This window comes from Euleptes europaea, chromosome 10 (genome assembly GCF_029931775.1).
Source record: "Euleptes europaea isolate rEulEur1 chromosome 10, rEulEur1.hap1, whole genome shotgun sequence".
Lineage (NCBI taxonomy): Eukaryota > Metazoa > Chordata > Lepidosauria > Squamata > Sphaerodactylidae > Euleptes > Euleptes europaea.
In genome coordinates this window covers 70,185,304-70,204,938 of record NC_079321.1, presented here as the reverse complement: position 1 = coordinate 70,204,938, position 19,635 = coordinate 70,185,304, and the positions used below count along the sequence as shown (strand labels likewise).

At 42.6% G+C, this 19,635-nt stretch overlaps 1 protein-coding gene across 1 annotated transcript in view; it reads right to left on the bottom strand.

The window, feature by feature from the left end:
* The window catches only part of SLC35F1 (solute carrier family 35 member F1), a 229,843-nt gene that overhangs the window by 38,482 nt on the left and 171,726 nt on the right, over positions 1-19,635 (bottom strand). The window contains exon 4 of the mRNA XM_056856220.1: positions 9,348-9,475. Coding sequence (XP_056712198.1) covers positions 9,348-9,475 — 128 coding nt within the window. The remainder of the gene's footprint in view (positions 1-9,347; positions 9,476-19,635) is intronic.

The following is a 19,635-nucleotide window of genomic DNA, read 5'->3' as shown; positions in this document are numbered from 1 at the left end:
CCTATGTGCAATAGTAAAAGCCAGTTCAGAGAGGAGTATTGTCTTCTCTGAGTTGTGCTCATATATTGTGCAGTGAGGAATGAGCAAATATTCTCACTATCTTTTGTCCAGTAATAGATCAATACTATCAGAATCTTCTGAATGTAGCTTCCTGGCAGTTAGGCTCATCGGCTGGGGAGAAAAAAGGAGTGGTTACTGGACTTACTTCAGTAATTGTATTTCTCCTCATTATTCTTATTAATAATATTGACAACATTAAATTGTAGCGTACAGATGCTGAGGGTGGGAAACAGACGATTGGGGCAGAGGGAATCTAACAGTGTTAGTCATTCGAACTCAGGACATGCCCATGTGGTGGCCTTGTCTAAAGGGGAAGAAGCTTACTCCCTGTCTTGGCCCCTAAACCAACCACGGGGTGCAGCGAGGAGGAGGCCCTGAGATCAGGTGCTTGAGCCAAACAGATTCCAGGATGCAGCTTCATCCTCCCCAGTGTTTGCTTACCATCAGGTGAGGAACAAAGAAGATCAGGTGCCCTCTCTCCTCACTTGGTGAGTTCCTCATGGGACCTCATTTTTTAAAATCCATCTTTCTTCACTACATATCATAGTAAGTTCAACCAGCAGTTCCCCAGTAAAGCTTCTGCCAGTGTTAATTTTCTGTCAAGCAAAGGGACCGTATACTGAGCCACCCACTTCTTCAATCCTTTGCTTTTTATAAGCATCTATGCAAAACTGGCTTCTTCTTTCTCTCAGTGAAATTTATGTCCGTAATCAAGACTGGGCTCATCTAGTGTCTCAGATTATTTGTCTCCCACTTTATTATTTAAAACAAAACCTGTACAGTTCAACATATCTCAGCAACACATCTAATGACAACAGTGGTGATTTCTCAGTTTAAATGTGCATCCAAGAGAACTATTAATATAAGCGTGCCAGCAGCCTCTTTCTCATCCCACCTGAATTTAGACACTAGAAAATAAAAATGAAGCACCACCAAACCTCCTGTCACAGAGGGGGAGAGGGGGAAAGGGGGAGAGAAAGAGAGAGCGCACAATTGTGCCATATATTCCTTTGAAATATCCTGGAAGTCACGAGCCAGGCCATTGGTGGATGCTGCCAATAGCTTCATTCACATATAGCCACAAGATAAGGGCCCAAGGAAATGGAAGGGGATGGGTGAGGCTTCTGCAGTCAGAGTTAGTTGCCAGTGTGTTCTATGCTAGGGGCAAATAAGAAGGCCTGGATGAGCCAAAGGGATGGGTGTCTTTCTGGAACAAAGATGAAAGTGGCGACAAGGGTGAGTGGAGGGCTTTATTGAGGAATCCATCCAAATGCAAAAATCCAGGGAGTAGAAGAATGCAAGCATGGGCAGGGAATGAACTGAACGCTGGATATTGCCCTACCCATGCCTCTGTACATTCCTATGGTGTGTTTCTATTGTACACTATGATGTCCTCCAGCACTCACAGTATGATGCAGCCCTGTGATGTTGAGAGTTTCCCTGCCCGCACAAGGAGCAGCCATTGACAAACTTACCATGGGGCGTAGTAATGAGTCATCACACCGTGAGTGCTTATAGACACACAAACATTTGTACAAACAGAAAACTGATGTGAATGATTTGTGAGTTTATAAACATTTCCCCCCAGAACATATCCATTTCTCAAAACATATGGTACATTTGAGTGTATGTAAAGAAAAATCCTTAGAAAAGAGAAACTGTAGGATCAATACTACAGTGGGGGGAAATTGCTGATCTTTACCAATATCAGAGCAAAATGCTGGTCAGCAAACTCCCACTGGAATTTGATTTATTTCCCCCTTCCTTCCAATTACTACCCTCTGTCACCACATTTGGGCACCTCATTAGTGCTGCCCTCAAGCAAACTGTGAAGATCTTCCTGCTCACAGCTGCCACCTGTCAGCGACTGGCCTTCAGGTACAGTAGCAGCAGTTGCAAGAGGGATTAAGAGTTAGTCTGGGGAGGGATTTATTACCCACCACCTCGCCTCTTCTAATTGGCAATTTCCCCTCTGGTTATGTCTAACATAACTGATCTGTGAAAGGCATATTCTCTACCTAACGTCAAGCTTCTGCTACAAACAGTGCTCAGAAGATCACCCTGAGCTCTAGTTTGAAATTACCATTTTGTAAACCAAGGATATATGAAATTATTTTATTGGTAAGTGCGCATGGATGATACTCTTAAATTGCAGGACATGAATTCTACAAAAAAGAGAGCCCTACAATGACATAGAAAGAGCTACTGAAGAAAAAACACCACATGAATAATATTTATTTTCTCTTCTAAGTGACAAAATATCTCGCTTTGCTTTTTGTGGTCAAGTTTATTGCAAATTTCCTCAAGAAACGTATGTTCATCCAATTAAAAAATAACTGAGTTGCTAATATGCTTTACCAAAGAGGATACCAGGGGTGTGGGATGGGACTGTTAGGCCTGTTTCTGCATCTTGGCCTGACATAAAGTTAGGGACCAAGGATCTAAAAGATAACACCAAAATAATGTCTAGATAAATACTCTAACATCTGCATATTGAATGTTTCCTATGACACAGGTAATATAATAGCAGGTTGGTGGTCATATTTGTATAATTGTATTCTTCCATGTTTGTTTCTGCAGATAGGGGAGACAGACACGAGCTGTTATTTTGGGAGGTGGAAGGTGGGGGACAAAATCCATACTTACTACTTATTTTCTAGAGCTGACTCATGATTCTCTTTTTTCTATTCACTGGTTATGGTAGATGGAGCCTTTTAGTGGGTCCATACTATTGAATACCCACCTAGATGGTGCTGATTGCATGAATTGCATGGACCAGATGCATGAAAAATACAGGCACGATTGATCCCAGTCACAGGAATTTACATGCAGATCACTGCCATGTGGATCACAAGGAAGCAACTGCTGTGTTGCTGATGGTTACATGGGAAGCAATAATGTGACAGAGCATCTATGCTTTCCAAAGTATTGATGCATATTTAAATTTATAAATAATCATGCTTAAAGGTTAGCAAAATCAAACAGTGTCAGACCTGGCTGGAATTTGAAGGCAAAATGCTTTGATCCCTACTTTTCAAAAGGCTTATCTTGACAAAAATGAACTGACTGATTTGATAGTGGGATAGACTGGGAGAAAAGCCAAACATATGGCAGTATTTTGTTCTTGCAAGCACTTTCATGGAGAATATAAATAGGTAAAGTAATCAACCGCTGACACTGTGCAAAGTTGTCGCAAGGCTATTTCAAGTCATCACTTGGAACTGAAGATTCCGCAGTTTTGCTTCGTAAAAGCTGTCATTCAAAAATCAACTCAGAAAGTGAATAACTGCTAACTGAACGTACCAATGGCAAAATGTGGCTTATAATAGCATTCAGTACCATGGAAAAGAAAACCGATCTAGAAATGGCGATGTATAATGCATGACATTTTAAAGAGAAAACCTCTAACACAGGATACAGTGTGCATTATATAGAATGCTGGCACATTGTTAATGGAGTGCCAGGAAGCTGAAAGCCCAGAAAATATTTCATATGTATGAAGAAATACAACTGGCAGATCTCTAAAAGAAAACCAGCATTTTTTTAATGCCTTGGGTTGGGGGAGAATTTTATGTGCAACTGAGAAGCGATGATTCAAAGCACATTTAACACAAATCTCTTTAAAAGTTCCCAAACTTTATTTAGCCCTACAAAGGGGCACAGTGACAAGATTAATTTGGAAAATAACATTACACAGACACTTTCTGAAAGGCAGCAGAGTCCTAGCCCTTAACGAAAAGAAGGCTGGCCCAGAGAAGAGAGGGGGGATGACAGACGTTTGTGTTCTTCTACAGAGCCATATTCTGCATATTTCCCAACCTTAAAGAGGTTCATTACCCTTTCATGCCCCCATATTTTCTAGGTAAACTGGCCTCTGCCTGCAATCTGAAATGGAACAGCCCAACTAGAGTTTATGACCTCAGTAAGAACCAAGCTTAATTTATAAAAACAGAAGTAACTCAAACAACTGTACTATTAAAGCAAACTGTTTGCCACCATTGTCTAAATACTTTAGTTAGGTCATCTTCTACCCTGACCTGAAACCATTCTAAACATTTATTCCAATGATTTATAGGAATCTGTTGTGTAATTCCCACAGAATCTGGGAACATGTGACAGGCTCATACAGTTTATATCTATTGCCAACCCCCTATAACTATGTGAGACAAAAATTTATATAGCAAATCTTAATTAATTTTATAACATTTTAACCACAGCGCAGATAACAGTTCTGAAAAGATTTTTTTGTTGGGGGAGGGGGGGATTGGATTGGATAACATCCACTATCCTTTTAATGAGGTCATGTGGTAATAGTGTCCATTAAAAAAGATCTTTAAAATCAACATTACCTAGGCTATTTGTAAACAATTTTAATTGGCTTACAGATTCTGTAAATGCAGAGAAGCATGTAGACAAAGATTACTTTTGTGTTAAATTTGTTTCAAAAGCCAAATATCACATTATTAGCTATAGTTCTACTATTTTCTGCAGAAACTAAAATTTAAATATTTCAGATATACAAAATATAATGTTTTCAATGACTTTTCAATTGTAACCTGTAAGTGAAAAACAGTGGAAGCAGGTTTATAAACTGTGAAAGTTAAAGCCATGTTACAAGTTACCCTGAGGCAAATTTGGTTTGACAGCAAGTGTACAGTCAACAGAGAGGTGCAACCAATGGGAGGGCTGGTCCATCTCATGGAAGCCATCAAAGCCATGGTGAATACAGTAACCTCCCCAGCCAGAGGCAGGAAACCTTTGAATATCAGTGCAACATCAGGAGCCTCTCTGCCCTGTTGGCTGGTTGGTCACTGTGTGAAGCAGGATGCTGGACTAGACTGACCACTGGTCTGATCTAGCAGGGTTTTTCTTATGTGGTTATATGATAAGGATAAGATACATGAATTTGCTGAATTCCTACTTTAAAATGTGTGTCCCCAAATATACAAAAGAACAACATTCTGCTTCCTTTCCTCCTCTGGAAAATGTGGCTTATTCAAAGCATAATACTGTCTTGTAGAACATATTCAAGGAGGCTTAGAGCCATTTAAAATTAGAAACAAAATAGTGCATTGTATTCCATTAAAGATTATTTTGATAAGCTTGGGTTTTTGCAGAGAGCTGCCTGATGTTTCTTTCTTGAAAGCACCCCAAGCTTAGTCCATTTACATATTAGGTTTTGCATTACAGAGCAGACACTTCATATGAAAAAGGATGTATGCTGTAAAGCTGATTATTTACTGAAATGGTTCTGATAGTGCTTGCCATTAAAATATTGTAAACCAGATTTCTCAATTTATAGAATGTCCATTGCCCTCAGCTAAAAAAACCCTGTAATGTACATACTCCCTTCATGTGTCATACTAGCCAGTGAATCTGGCTACAGTGATCCATGTGATGAGCACATCCAGGTTAAATTATTGCAGTACACTCTACATTGGGCTGTCTTTGAGAACTGCCTGGAAACTCTTGTTTCCAGGCATGATTCAAAGTGCTGGTGCTTATCCTAAGGCCCTAAATGGCTTAGAGCCAGGGTACTTGAAAGACCAGCTACCCTCATACTGTCCAGCCAAGCATTTACGATCTCCTCACGAGCCTTGCTTTTTGTGCCCCTGCCTGCAGACTGTGAGCAGAAACAGAGGTGATCCCTGTGGGATAGCCTTCTCCTTGGTACTTGTCTTCCTCATTTTTAGGCAAAGGAGTGGATAGGCCATTGGAGCCACCAGGGGAAATCCTGGTGGGTGGCGGCACTGTAGGGCCTCCTCACCTTGAGCCCTCCTGAGACCCCCAATCCCATTCACCCTCTCTCCATGGGTACTCTGCCAGCTGGTAGGGTCCATTGCTAGAATTGTGCCACTTCAATTTTACTCTTCCTCATTATTTTTTTATTTAAAACATTTAGTAGCTGCCTTTCTTCCTTACAGAGATCAAGGTAGTTTAAAGCATAGATAAAACACATACAATTAAAAAAACATAAAAACCCAACATTTAAATTTATAACTCAGGCCTGCTAATAAACTTAACCAAATGTAATTCTGAATAAGACCATCTTCAACTGCCTCCTAAAGATTGAAAGTGAAGGGGCCAGGCACACCTCCCTGGGGAGGTTGTTCCATAATTATTGGGGCTGAAAAGGCCTTGCGTACTCACCAAATGAACCTCTTTGATGGGACAGTCAGAAGGGCCTCTCCTTGTGTTCTTAATTCCCGGGCAGAAACGAAAGGGAGAAGATGGTTCTTCAGATACCCTGATCCCAAGCCATGTAGGGCTTTAAAGGTCAAAACCAGCACCTTGAATTGGGCTCAGGAGTGGATCCATAGCCAATGTCATTGCTGTAGTGCATCGGGGTCATATATGCCAGATGGCTGGGACTTCAAGAAGAGATGCTGATCTGAGCGCCACGTTCCTCGGGAGCTCCCGAGGGATCCAAGAAACTTCCGAATTTGGGGTGCAATCCTGCACACACACCCCAGATTCCTAAGCAGTGGACTGGGAAGCAGGAATACCCCTGCAGTCTTGAAGAGCGGTTTGACCCCCATTTTCTCTGAGAGAACTTCAGCAAGTCTCTCAGAAACATTGGGCACGGTCCCACCGGCATCGAGGGGAAATACTATGCTGCGAACGTTTCCTTGGCATTAGGCTCAGATCTCCTCTATCTATTACCATCTAAGCAACTACATGGAAGCAAGAATACCTACTCTTCTAAAATCTGAGTAAGTTACAAGAACTCTTTCGTTTTACCTGGATTTGGAAGCTCTGAGGGATTGTTAAATACATCTATTAAATCCACGTCTCCCCACCTAATGTATAAATGACTCTTTGAAAACAAGAAAATATCTGATAAACTGGCAGGAACCTTATCAATTCGATCGGTGGGTAGACATAACAAACAGGATCTTTTGAAAGACGTTACAACTACCAATCAGACACTATGATGCAGAAAGGGGAGGGAGGAGGAGATACCCCCCCACCCCAGTGGCAACGTCTTTCCGACTTAAGTAGGTCCTCCAGCCACGTTTTCCCTGGAAGTGACCTATCTTGGAGAACTGGAAGACAGTAAGAAACTTGTTGCTTCTAAGGCGTCTAATATCATCGCAGTATCATCGATCGTGGGACCGGAAGTGTGTCTCCCTTGTGTAACTGGCAAATATCTCCCAAGTTCCTGGACATTAAGAGGAGGTAACAGAAGGTCCACGATCTTGCAACTTCCTGTGTATATCCTGTTTCCTGCAGCATCTCCGTGCTAGAGTGTCTTCAATTCGATGGTATTTCAATATTAAAGTACTACCCACAATATAAGAATCCTGCCAAGCTATTTACAAACTTTTTTTTGGGGGGGGGTGTATTTGTCTGGACTTTACCAACTAAGCTTTAACAAAAATTTTAAAAGCAGCAACCATGGAACGAGCGATTAACCAGCTGGATCAACTATTTGCTGTGATAAACTCTCAACATCAATCTATCATCCGAAAATTGGACATCATCTTAGACGAACTTAAAGATACAAATAACAAAGCTACTACAATGAAGCCAGATGAGGGAGCAGTGGACTTTCTAACTGAGAAGACGGCTGAAGAACAGAAAAATCCTATAAAGGAACCGGAAAGCCATGATAGAGGCTGCATACCTTCAAGAAGGGACTGCAATAGATCAGCTGGCTACAATGGATCTGAATGTGAGAGACTTTGATTTCAGTCTTTGCAATTTATCTGAAGAAGTTTTTAATGCTGGCTTGGAGGACTTGAAGGGTGGAAAGGCTGGATTTACTAGGATTTCCCTCTACGACTTTGGGATGGAAGAAATCACAATGCAGATTTACTATGAGAACAACGAATATATTCAATGCTTTATCTTTAAAATTGCATGTGATTTAGTTTAATGAATAAAATTAAAAATATTAAGATTGTAATTACCTATACTAAAGAGTACATAGGCTTATCGATGGATAGAGGAAGATGTAGGGGAAGTTTTCTTTTTCTTCTTTCTTCTTTTTATATAGTATACTTTCAACAACAATATAACGTGTTCTTTTTATGATTGTTACCATTTGTAGAAATGTATATGTCTATTTGAAGTAGAAAAACAATAAAAATTATTTTTTTAAAAAAATATATGCCTGATGGCTGGCCCCAACCCAACTAGTGGCGGCATTTTGCACTAGCTGCAGCCTCCTAACACTCTTCAAGGGTAGCCCCAAGTAGAGTGCATTGTAATAATCCAGTCTATATGTAACTAAGACATAGATCACTGTGGTTAGAGCTGACTGACCCGGGAATGGACGCAGTTGACACAACAGCCAAAGCTAGGCAAAAATACTCTGAACCACTGCAGACACCTGGTTGTCTAAGTGACTGCTGTGTGAAGTAGCACTCCCAAGCTGTGAACCTGACTTTTCAAGGAGAGCATAACCTAGGGTTGCCAGCTCCGGGTTGGGAAATACCTGGAGATTTTTGGGACAAAGCCTGAGGAGGGTGGGGTTTGGGGAGGGGAGGGACTTCAATGCCAGAGTCCAATGGCCAAAGCGGCTATTTTCTCCAGGTGAACTGATGTATATCGGCTGGGGATTAGTTGCAATAGCAGGAGATCTCCAGCTAGTACCTGGAGGTTGGCAACCCTAGTATAACCCCATCTAAGACAGGAGTGATCTCAAGTCCCTGGTCTACTAACCAAAAGAACCTATGTCTTCCCTGCAGGCTGCCCGCATTCAGCAAGAGGACATGTACATAGTGTTGGCTCCTGCTTTCGGGTCTTGGAAGAGGGGATAGAGGTCCATAATAACTAGCCACAGCATGGAGCTTTTCAGAGCCAGTACCGTCATGGTAGATGGGGGTGGTGGGTGGCTGCAGCACACACAACATGAGACAATATTGGGACCAGGATCCAGTGTTTGCTGGCTAGGTTGCAGCAGGAAAGGAGAAACTGGGATCCAGAGGCTTCGTCAAAACTAAACATAATGAGCTCTGGTTTTCCACTTGGCTGCTGGAAACCATAAAGTTTTGGGGCAAGTGCTAGAGTGTCTCCCTGATACAGTGCTGTCACGTCCTCATCGCACCAGAAGTGACATGATCACGCATGGGCGCAGATCGGCACCCTCTGCACTCACCTCCCAACATCTCCTACCAATTGCCTGGAAGGACCTGGCAACCTTAGCTGCCAGGTATCTGCCCCGCACTACAAAACCTTGCATTTAGGTAAAAAATGGACAACAAAACACTACAATCTCCAAAGGTAAGATGCTTTGGAGGGAGGAAGAGAAAGGAGGGGGAGGGAAAGAAAGATACTCTTACCTGTACACTAGTAAGAGTGGTATATTGATAAGCTTTAACCACCAGGTAATTTGCTTCTATATCTATTATTCCAAGGATCATGTACTTCCACCATCTTCGTTTCAAGATTGCCAGTAAGTTTTCTTCTCCTGCATTGTCAGGGGTGGGGAAGAGATGAAAAGGAGAACACATTTTAAAAGATTACAATTATGTTAATAATTCATTGCATTTTACAGGGAAGTACCACTGAGGATCTCAAACAAGATAACTACCTTCAGGACCAGTAAATTGTTAACTGACCGATAAATACCACTGAGGCTGAACTTTTAAAAAGTGATTTGATCCTCACTTCACTCTACAGCCAGCCCCTTCCCACTGTTCCTAAACTTTCATAATAGCCCTGCTCAATCCATACATCCTGGAATCCTGAGAAATCAGGAAGGGGCTCAGGTAAATTAAACTAGATTAAACAAGCTGGCAGTCTGGTATCCACTCTGCTTCGGCAAACCCAGAGCACCAGAGACCCAAAGATCATGGATGAATGGGCACAGTGGCAAGCTTCATGATGCCTTTCCAGCTTCCCCCATCCTGCCTCCACCTTTCCCTTGTCCACAAGCTGCAAGTGTGGGTCCTTACTTGGGTTGCCATCTGCTCACTGGGGGCAGGAAATCTCCCACCCACAGTGGTCCTTTCCCACTCACACTCCAGTGGTCAGAGGTAGAAAGAAAAAAATGGTTGTTGACGGTGTGGCATCACACCATCACTGTTAGCCACCCCCCATGTGCCCACCCCAGCTGGTTTCCCAGTGGTTGCTAGGCTGGGCCTAGTCTCACCTTATGTGATCCAATCTACTCTGCAAGAGATATCCAGCCAGAAGACCACAACACTAATTGTTGGCTCAATGTTCAAAGTCACTTCCTCTTTCCAGGGCAAAAGCTAGGTTTTAAATATATATAATTTCTAATACCCTTTTGCTATACAGTCTAGTTTCATCAGTTTTTCTTGGTCTGTGCACTAGGGAATGCAAAAGGTCTCTTTGGAAATAGGACAACAAATGTACATGGCCTTCAGAATAAACAAAAAGAGCTAGTGATCAGATAACCTTACTCTGTTCAAAGACTTTAGTGGCCGAGTGTTGTGTGTGTTCCCTTAGCTGCTTAAGTAAAGCAATTGACTTAAGTGAACCATATTGAACTTGTGTAGAGGAAGGTTATATGAATGCAATCAGGGGTTGCATTTTTTTTTTTTTTGCATAATTGGTAGCTCAGCTTCCAAGCATCGATTTCATGCAGAGCAAGAGTCGTTCTTCAATGCCCTTGCAGAAAAATCCTGTCAATCACACAATCCTCAATTTCTACTTTGTGAAGACAGGCAGTGCAACAGAGGCCAGAGGTTAAATGATCTTAGCACTAGGCCAAAAATTAGACTGATTTAAAAGGAAACAAACACGCAGCTACTGAACAGCCAAATCCCAATCCTTGTTTTTCTGATTTATCTTTCTGAGAAGATTTCATCGTCGTTGCAACATGAACAATTTGCTGCTGCTGCAAATGAACATTATTAAACTGGAAATTTACATTCTAATTGTAACAAATGCCAAGCTAGGCTGCCCAATGAGATTCCAGTAGAGCAGAAAATTGAACTGCGGAATTCCCAATTAAAAGCCCAGTTTTCAGCTACTATACTATACCATTATTCTTGAAAATAAAGGCGAGAAACGATGTTGCTTATTCCCAATTTAGATTAAACTCACAACAAGGGCTTTACAAGCCTCAGAACATGCATATTTACTTATTTATTTGCTTCATTTCTATCCCACTTTTCTCCCCAGAGGGGACCCAAATGAGGCAAGTCATTATTATTTACATTTCACCACACCTGCAAATAAAGACAGTAATGGTGTCTATGTCTACCCCATATGACCAGAGCATACTAAGCCAAAAGTATATAACCAGGGTTGTAATTCTGTTGAACTCTTTGGAATTACCACCATTGAGAAATGACATTGGTTATAATTCTGAAGAGAAAATGTGCTATTTTGGGCTGTCAGATATATGACCAAAGCTACAGGTTTTTATATATGGGGCCAATGTCTTATCTGAAGCCAGAGTGAGGGCCAAAGTATATGTTCTGTCTAATTTGTGGCTGCCACGGGGACATGCAGCTCCAGGTCATAGAATCATCGAGTTGGAAGGGGCCATACAGGCCATCTAGAGCTCACCACCTCCCTAGGTAGCTGATTCCACTGTCGAACAACTCTTACTATAAAAAAACCCCCTAGTATCCAGCCAGTACCTTTCCACCCTCAATTTAAACCCTTTATTGTGAGTCCTATCCTCTGCTGTCAACAGGAACAACTCCCTGCCCTCCTCTAAGTGACAGCCCTTCAAATACTTTTGGAGAGTCTGGAGAGGTGGCAGATGAATTGCAGCAGCTACAATTTCACAGGAAAACCCTCCAGTGGGGAGTGATGGAAACCAATTCGGAGCTGTGGCTTACGATCTTGCTGCAGAGGAGACTAGCCAAAAGACGTAAGTGAGAAAAAGGTGCGGGTGTCCAATGAAATACCTGGGGTTACCGCCTGAAAATTTCAGTAATTTGTGACGGTTGGAGGGAAGGTCACACTTGCTGGGAAATGTTGCGAGGTAACCAAGTACATTCTATCACTGAAAAACACACCCAGCTTGATTTTTTTTTAACCATAATAGGCTACCCCCAACCCTGTAAGAGCCACAGTGGTGTAGTGGTTAAGAGTGGTGGTTTAGAGCGGCGGAATCTGATCTGGAGAACAGGGTTTGATTCCCCACTCCTCCACATGAGGGGCGGACACTAATCTGGTGAACCTTAGCTGCGAGGTATCTGCCCCCCACTACAAAACCTTGCATTTAGGTAAAAAATGGACAACAAAACACTACAATCTCCAAAGGTAAGATGCTTTGGTGAGAGGAAGAGACAGGAGGGGGAGGGAAAGAAAGATACTCTTACTTGTACACTAGTAAGAGTGGTATATTGATAAGCTTTAACCACCAGGTAATTTGCTTCTATATCTATTATTCCAAGGATCATGTACTTCCACCATCTTCCCCACTCCTACACATGAAGCCAGCTGGGTGACCTTGGGCAAGTCATGCTCTCTCAGCCTCACTCACCTCACAGGGTGTCTGTTGTGGGGAGGGGGAGGGAAGGTGACTGTAAGCTGGTTTGATTCTGCCTTAAGCGGTAGAGAAAGTCGGCATATAAAAAACAACTCTTCTTCTTCTTCTGTAACAAGACTTTCCTCTTCATTCCATGTGGATATTACATTATTACCTTTTATTGGGAACTTAGGTAAATATGGTGCAAACTCTAAAATGCAACTGGCCACATTTCCCAGATAGGCGGAATAACCCTAAAGTGGTCTTTCAACACACTGGTTTGCCTGAATCAAATGTTTGATTCAAGTGCCATTTATTTATTACTTAATATGACCTTTCCCCTCATTAGTTAATAAGATTGGACATGATTTCAATTAGCAGTGTAACAACTGCCTCCTAGCTGTTTACTCTTCTGCTAGCTAAACTGAGATAGATAATTAAAAAGTTTTAAAAAGATATTGTTTACTTCCACAAACAAGTAAAGAAACAGCTTGAGCCCCATCAGTGATTACATTAAGTGCTTTGCCCAGACAGCGTTCAATGGGCAATTTAAGAGTCGAAGGGGAATGAGCCAGTGTGTTTTGTTATATCATCAGATGGTTCCATTAACCTTTATGCTCTGAATGATCATAAACACACTCTTTCATTGTAGTGTTAGGTATTTAAAACACTCAATATGCTTGGGCATTTCATCTTGATTTGAGAACACAGAGGAAAAACTTGTTCTTCGGTTTGCTTACTTGATGAACGTTAAGGGATGCATTTTCGAAAGAGTACTTGGAGATTTAACAGTAAGGGGTTTAATTTACAGGAAAATCTGTTCCTAGTAGTTTAAAAGTGTGTCTCCAACAGTCATCATGCCAAAGTCATTAGACATACCTCTGCAATATCACTGAAATATGCTGGGAAATGGGTAAGCATGCTTTACAGGATCAAAGGGTTTATAAAATGTGGAAAACTATTTCCTTTACATACCGTCTAAAGTGAGCTCTGACTCTCAAAAGCTTGTGCTGGAATAAAGGTTTGTAGTCTATAACGTCACATTGCACTTCTGTTTTATTTTGCTACAATAGACTAACACGTAGGGTTGCCAACCTCCAGATGGTGGCTGGAGATCTCCTGCTATTACAACTGATCTCCAGCCAACAGAAATCATTCCCTTGGAGAAAATGGCCGCTTTGGCAATTGGACTCTGGCATTGACGTCCTCCCCTCTCCAAACCCTGCCCTCCACAGATTCCACCCCTAAAATCTCCAGGTATTTCCCAACCCAGAGCTGGCAACCCTACTCATATGATAACCCCTCTGTAATTCCCAAAGAGATAGAACCTTTGGAAGAAAAAACACCCATCCTGGGGACAGATTACTCAAGAGTAACTCTGATTGGAACATAAACCATGGTTTTGAAACTGACCAGGCTAAAGAAGCTATGCTTTCATGGGCTAAAATGAAAGCTGATAGTGCATGCTGACAAAAATTGGGCTATGGCTAGGGTTGCCAGTTCCGGGTTGGGGAATACCTGGAGATTTTGGGAGTGGAGTATGAAGAGGGTGGGATTTGGACAGGGGAAGGACTTCAATGCCATTTTCTCCAGGGGAACCGATCTCTATCGGCTGGAGATCAGTTGTAATAGTGGGAGATCTCCAACTACCACCTGGAGGTTGGCACCTCTACCTATGGCACTCCACTGAAACCAGGGCATTTTGAGTGATTCTGGTACAGAAGCCAAGTTGATCCATTGTAATGCTATAAAATCTATGCAATACTATTTTAAAAATAATATTTTTAAAAAATTGCGACACAATGGGTGAACTTAAAACAGCATTTTCTAAGTCAGATTGTTGACAGCACTATCAACAATGACGATGCGACCATGAAAATCAGTGTAATGAAGGGAGGGGCGATAGCTCAGTGGCAGAGCATCTCCTTGGTATGCAGAAGATCCCATGTTCAATCCCAAGCATCTCTAGTTAAAACTATCAAGAGATGTGGAAAAAATAACCCTCTACCTGAGATCCTGGAGAGCTGCAGCAGACAATATTTATTTATTTATTATTTTATTTTATTCAGTTTATACCCAGCCCTCCCCACAGCTTTGCCAGGTTCAGGGCGGCTTCCACCAACATACATCTCAATATAAAAATATATAATATATAAATTAAAAACATACAGTTTAAAACCACAAATCCTAATTTAGCTTCAACAGATGGCATTCAAATTTTGGACCTACTATATAACATTAATTTCAGTGGTGAGTTGGTTTGCAGGGATGGTAAATAATGGCCAACCACCACTCAGAGTAACGAAAACCTCCGAAGAATGGAGACAGGGAGGGAAGAAAAAGAGGGGGAGAGGAAGGGGGAATACTGAGTAGACAATACTGAACTTGATGGACCAAAATTCTGAGACAGCTTCTTGTATTACTGAATATTTGATAAGTTGCTGAACTATAATGATTAACATATTGCTATTTCAGCTTTACAAGACCATTAAGATCCTGATGCAGCAATGCAAAGCAGACAGTAAAATGTATTATTTGAAGTTACTAGTAGTGACAGATTTTACAGGTTGGAAACATGATTATCCTGGGAATCAGGAAGTACAAAGACCCTTCTCACACTACTAGGAAGTACCTACAAATAATAGGAAGAGAAAAAAATATTTTTCTGAAACTCAGGAATCATTCATTCTTTGTGACACCCCCCTCCGCCGAGTACTGTGTGTGCTGCCTTACAGTGGTACAGGTGAGTTGTGTTTCCCCATCATGTGCAAAGACCACACGCTAAGTAATGCATTTTCAATCCACTTTCAATGCACTATGCAACTGGATTTTACAGTGTAAAATGGCCAAATCCACTTGCAAATGATCGCTAAAGTGCATTGTTAGTGGATTGAATGTGCATTACTCAGCATGTGTGAAAGCACCCATTGACAAGGCATGGGACGAGGTGTAGAATGCATTTATTGCATACATTATTGACGGCATTTGACATTTATTTATTTTGTGATTTATAGCCCGCCCTCCCCGGCTGAAGCCTGCTCATGATCATACAGGATGCAAAAATGAGCTGGGGAAGCAACTGCTGCCACATCTGCCTCTCAATGAGCAACTCTATTGAGGATTGTTCTCTGATCTGGCAGATCAGATTTTTTTGGAAAACAGGAGTGGTAAATGCTTAAGATTAGGACAGTTGGGCTGAGGATCTTCATATGTGAATAGAGGTAATAGAAGATACGAATATTTGGATGTACTAGTGGCCAGCAAGCGGGGACACAGGGAGATGATATGATGGATAGTCCCCAGTATGGGTGAGAAGTGGGATATAATATTGACCAAAAATACTTCAATAAATAAGAGTGAGGGCAAAACTGCAAACGTTTAAGAGGCTGCAAGTACCACCATTGCTATGAGTCAGAATTCACATGGTACACTGCATCTTTCCATGGACAATCTCTAGAAAATGTTCAGGGATTACACTATCTCAAAATTCACCGTTAACTAGTAAGGTTCAGTTAAGTGTACACAGCCACACTAAACATATGGGTGTCCCTGTTCTCGTCTCAGAAGCACTTAACACAGTAATAGATTATTACTATAGAGTGAAAGCAGCTTAGTGCCGAATGCTATACACAGAAGGCTTTTGTTTGATGCTCATGTAGTTTGTACAGATCATTGTTGTCAATCACAGCTCCCTGTCTTCAGTGTTTGACAGAGTTAGCCTAATTAAGTTGTTTGGAATAAATAAGAGAAAGGCTAGGCATTTGAAAACACGTGCTAACAGCTCCAGGAATAGCTCTTTAGAAACTGAGTATATGAAAATCAGAGCATCACCAGCCAAAACCCTATTCTTGAAAAAATATACGGATGTCCAGTATAAACTACTATCAGGTTTCCCCATAAAATATCCATCTTTGTGAAGAGACAGATGAAGATCCTTTCATCATGGAAAACGCTTTCTGAAAAGACCGAATTCCCCTGACAGCTTTGCTTCAGCGTATTTTTATCACCAGCTACATTTCTCAAAGATAAATCATTCTGTTTCAATAGTGTTCAATCAAACCAAGTGGAGGCAAGTTAGTATAAAAAATGAATCAACCATCATGACATCTGCCTGCATTAACTGCATATAAAAATGTAAAGGTAAAGGTCCCCTGTGCAAGCACCATGTCATTCCTGACCCATGGGGTGACGTCACATCCTGACGTTTCCTAGGCAGACTTTGTTTATGGGTTGGTTTGCCAGTGCCTTCCCCAGTCATCTTCACCTTACCCCAGCAAGCTGGGTACTCATTTTAACGACCTCAGAAGGACGGAAGGCTGAGTCAACCTTGAGCTGAGTCGACCTTGAGCCGGCTACCTGAAACCAACTTCCGTCAGGCTCAAACTCAGGTCGTGAGCAGAGCTTTTCGACTGCAGTAATGCAGCTTACCACTCTGCACCACGGGGCTCCTAAATTAGGTTTAAAATAATAAAATAAAATAATAAAAGTTGATTCTGGGAAGGATGATTTGAAGAGGAGGAGGAAAGATCTTCTATGGGGAAGGGTTTTCAATTAGCCATTTACGAATCACACTAGACAGGAGGCAAAATTTGGCTACTTGAATGGTTTTCTCCCGAGAGGAGTCTGCTAAGAGAAGGGAAACTTTAGCTTCTTCCGATCTCCCAGGAAAGGATGACAATATGGGGAGAACGTACTGCAATCTTATGTCGTTGTAGAAGGGACATTGCAGCAGAACATGTTCTATTGTTTCCACTTTCTCTGTTTTGCATGGGCATAGTCGTTGATGAAAGGGAGTACGGAGATAACTGCCTTCCAGGAGAGCTGAAGGTAAGGCGTTGAAACGTGCAAGAGTAAAGGCCCTTCCATATTTGAATACTTCCAGGAATCCGAGGTAGTAGGATGGGAAAAGAAATCTGCTATGCATTTATCTGACATTAACATTTCTTCTGTTTTATTTCATCTTGCTTTAAACAGTGGGTTGCACCCTGTGTCCAGACCTCAAAATTAGAGGATTAAATTTCACATCCAAAAAACTTTTTTGTTTTTTCCCCTTATACTTTTATTTTTATAATTGAGGCTCAATAAATCAATCTTTAATTTACAGTAATTTGACCAAATCAAAATAACATACGATCACCATAAAACAATATTAAATTGCTCAACAAATCCATAGATAAAAATTATCGACACGATCCCAATAAAATAGGATTTCTGAAATGGACCATATTCTAACTTCTAAAAGGTTTATCTATAATTGAGGCTTTCGGGACTACTTAGTCTTCTAGCCCTCAATTAGGTGAATGTTTGGACTCAGGGTGCCACTTGGCATCCACTTGGCCTATCATGAAAGGATTATAGGCTTGTAGGAACCACACAGTAGGCTTGATGAACAACTAAGAAACAGGCTTATTTCAGTTTTATATGTGGTTTGATTGCTTCTTTGTTTTCCTGTTCTCTAGACCTCTTAGTATAATAGTAACAAAGTTACTAGAGAGTTGGGGCCTGAGAAGAAGAAGAGTTGGTTTTTATACCCTGCTTTTCTCTGCTGTATGGTGCCTCAAAGCATCTCCTTCCGTTCCTCTCCCCCACAACAGGCATCTTGTGAGGTAGATGTGGCTGAGAGAGTTCTTAGAGAACTGTGACTAGTCCAAGGTCAACCAGCAGGCTTCATGTGGAGGAGCGGGGAATCAAACCCGGTTCTCCAGATTAGAGTCCACCACTAATGTGTAGGAATGGGAATCAACACCACTTCTCCAGATTAGAGTCCGCCACTCTGAACCACTAGACCATGCTGGAAAGTGTAACAGTTACAAGGCAGGTTTCTTGTTTGACTGATTCAGCCTTATAAACATGGAACAGATGGGCTTTTAACTTTTAACTGTTTTTGACAGGAACAGCACCCAAACCCTACCTATCCTCAAAATATCTGAAGTCCTTAATGGTTTCCCTTCCTTACCAACAGACCTCCTAACCCAGGGATGGGGAACCTCAGGCCCGGGGGCCGCATACGGCCCCCGAGGACATTTTTTGTGGCCCTCGGGAGCTCTGGGGCCCTGCCGCGGAGGCGGGGCGCAGGGCGGCCCTCTCCAAGGGTGTTCCTAGGGCCGCGGCTTACAGGGGTGCTGTGGTGCCCTTTGGACCTCCTCTCGCCGACTGTTGGCTGTTGGTCAGCGAGAGGGGAGGGGGAGGGATGCTTCCCCCAAGGCTGCCTCCTACAGCTGCTGTCGGCTGTTGAGCAGCGAGAGGGAGGGGGGAAGAGGCCGTTGGCTCCCGTTGGCAGAGCATGCCCTATTGGGCTTCGGGGGGGCCTTTTGTGGACTCTGGGGGGAGGGCATGGAGACTGGGGCCCGGTCACGCAGGGCTCCATGCGCCGCCGGGTGTGGGCGGGGGAGGCGGAGAGGCTGGAGCCTGGTCGTGCGGGGCCAGTGTGCGCGGGTGTGTGTTTGGGGGGGGGGAGGAAGGCTTTTCTCTCTTTTCTTCCTCTTTTTCTGTCACTCTTTCTCCCTCTTTTTCTGTCTCTTTCTTTGTCTCCCTCTGTCCTTTTCTTTCTTTCCCTCCCTCTCTCCATTTTTTTCTCCCCTTCTCTCTCTTTCTCCCTCCCTCCCTTTTCCTTTTTCTCTGTTTTCCTTCCTCCCTTGCCGATTGACTGTTTGCTCGGGCCCACCGCTGGCTGCCCTCCTGCCTGGGAGGGGGAGCGGGGGCGCCCTGCAGGCCTTCTGTGTGGCCTCCCCTGGGGTTGCCAACCTCCAGGTGGTGGCTGGAGACCTGGCAACCCTAGCCTCTCCCCCCCACCGGGTGATCTACACCTGGTATGGCCCCTGAATGATGTCATAAATGTGCAAATGGCCCTTGGCAAGAAAAAGGTTCCCCACCCCTGTCCTAACCCTTCTCCCACCAAATCCCACAACCCCTACCTCTGTCAGCTGGCTAGCCAGCGATACTGCCAACTTCCTTTTCTTTTCCTCCCCCCCTTTCAACATTCCAATCCAACATTTGAAAGTGATTGAGTCTCCTGGAGGGAGGAACTTGAAACTGTCTGTCACAGCCTGCCCTTCTGAAACATACACGTGGATGATTGACATAAAACTTTCAACATCACAAGCCATTAGAGAAAACTGGTACAAGACGTTTTATAGATGGTATTCTGCTCCAAAAGACTTACAAAATCCAAAAGA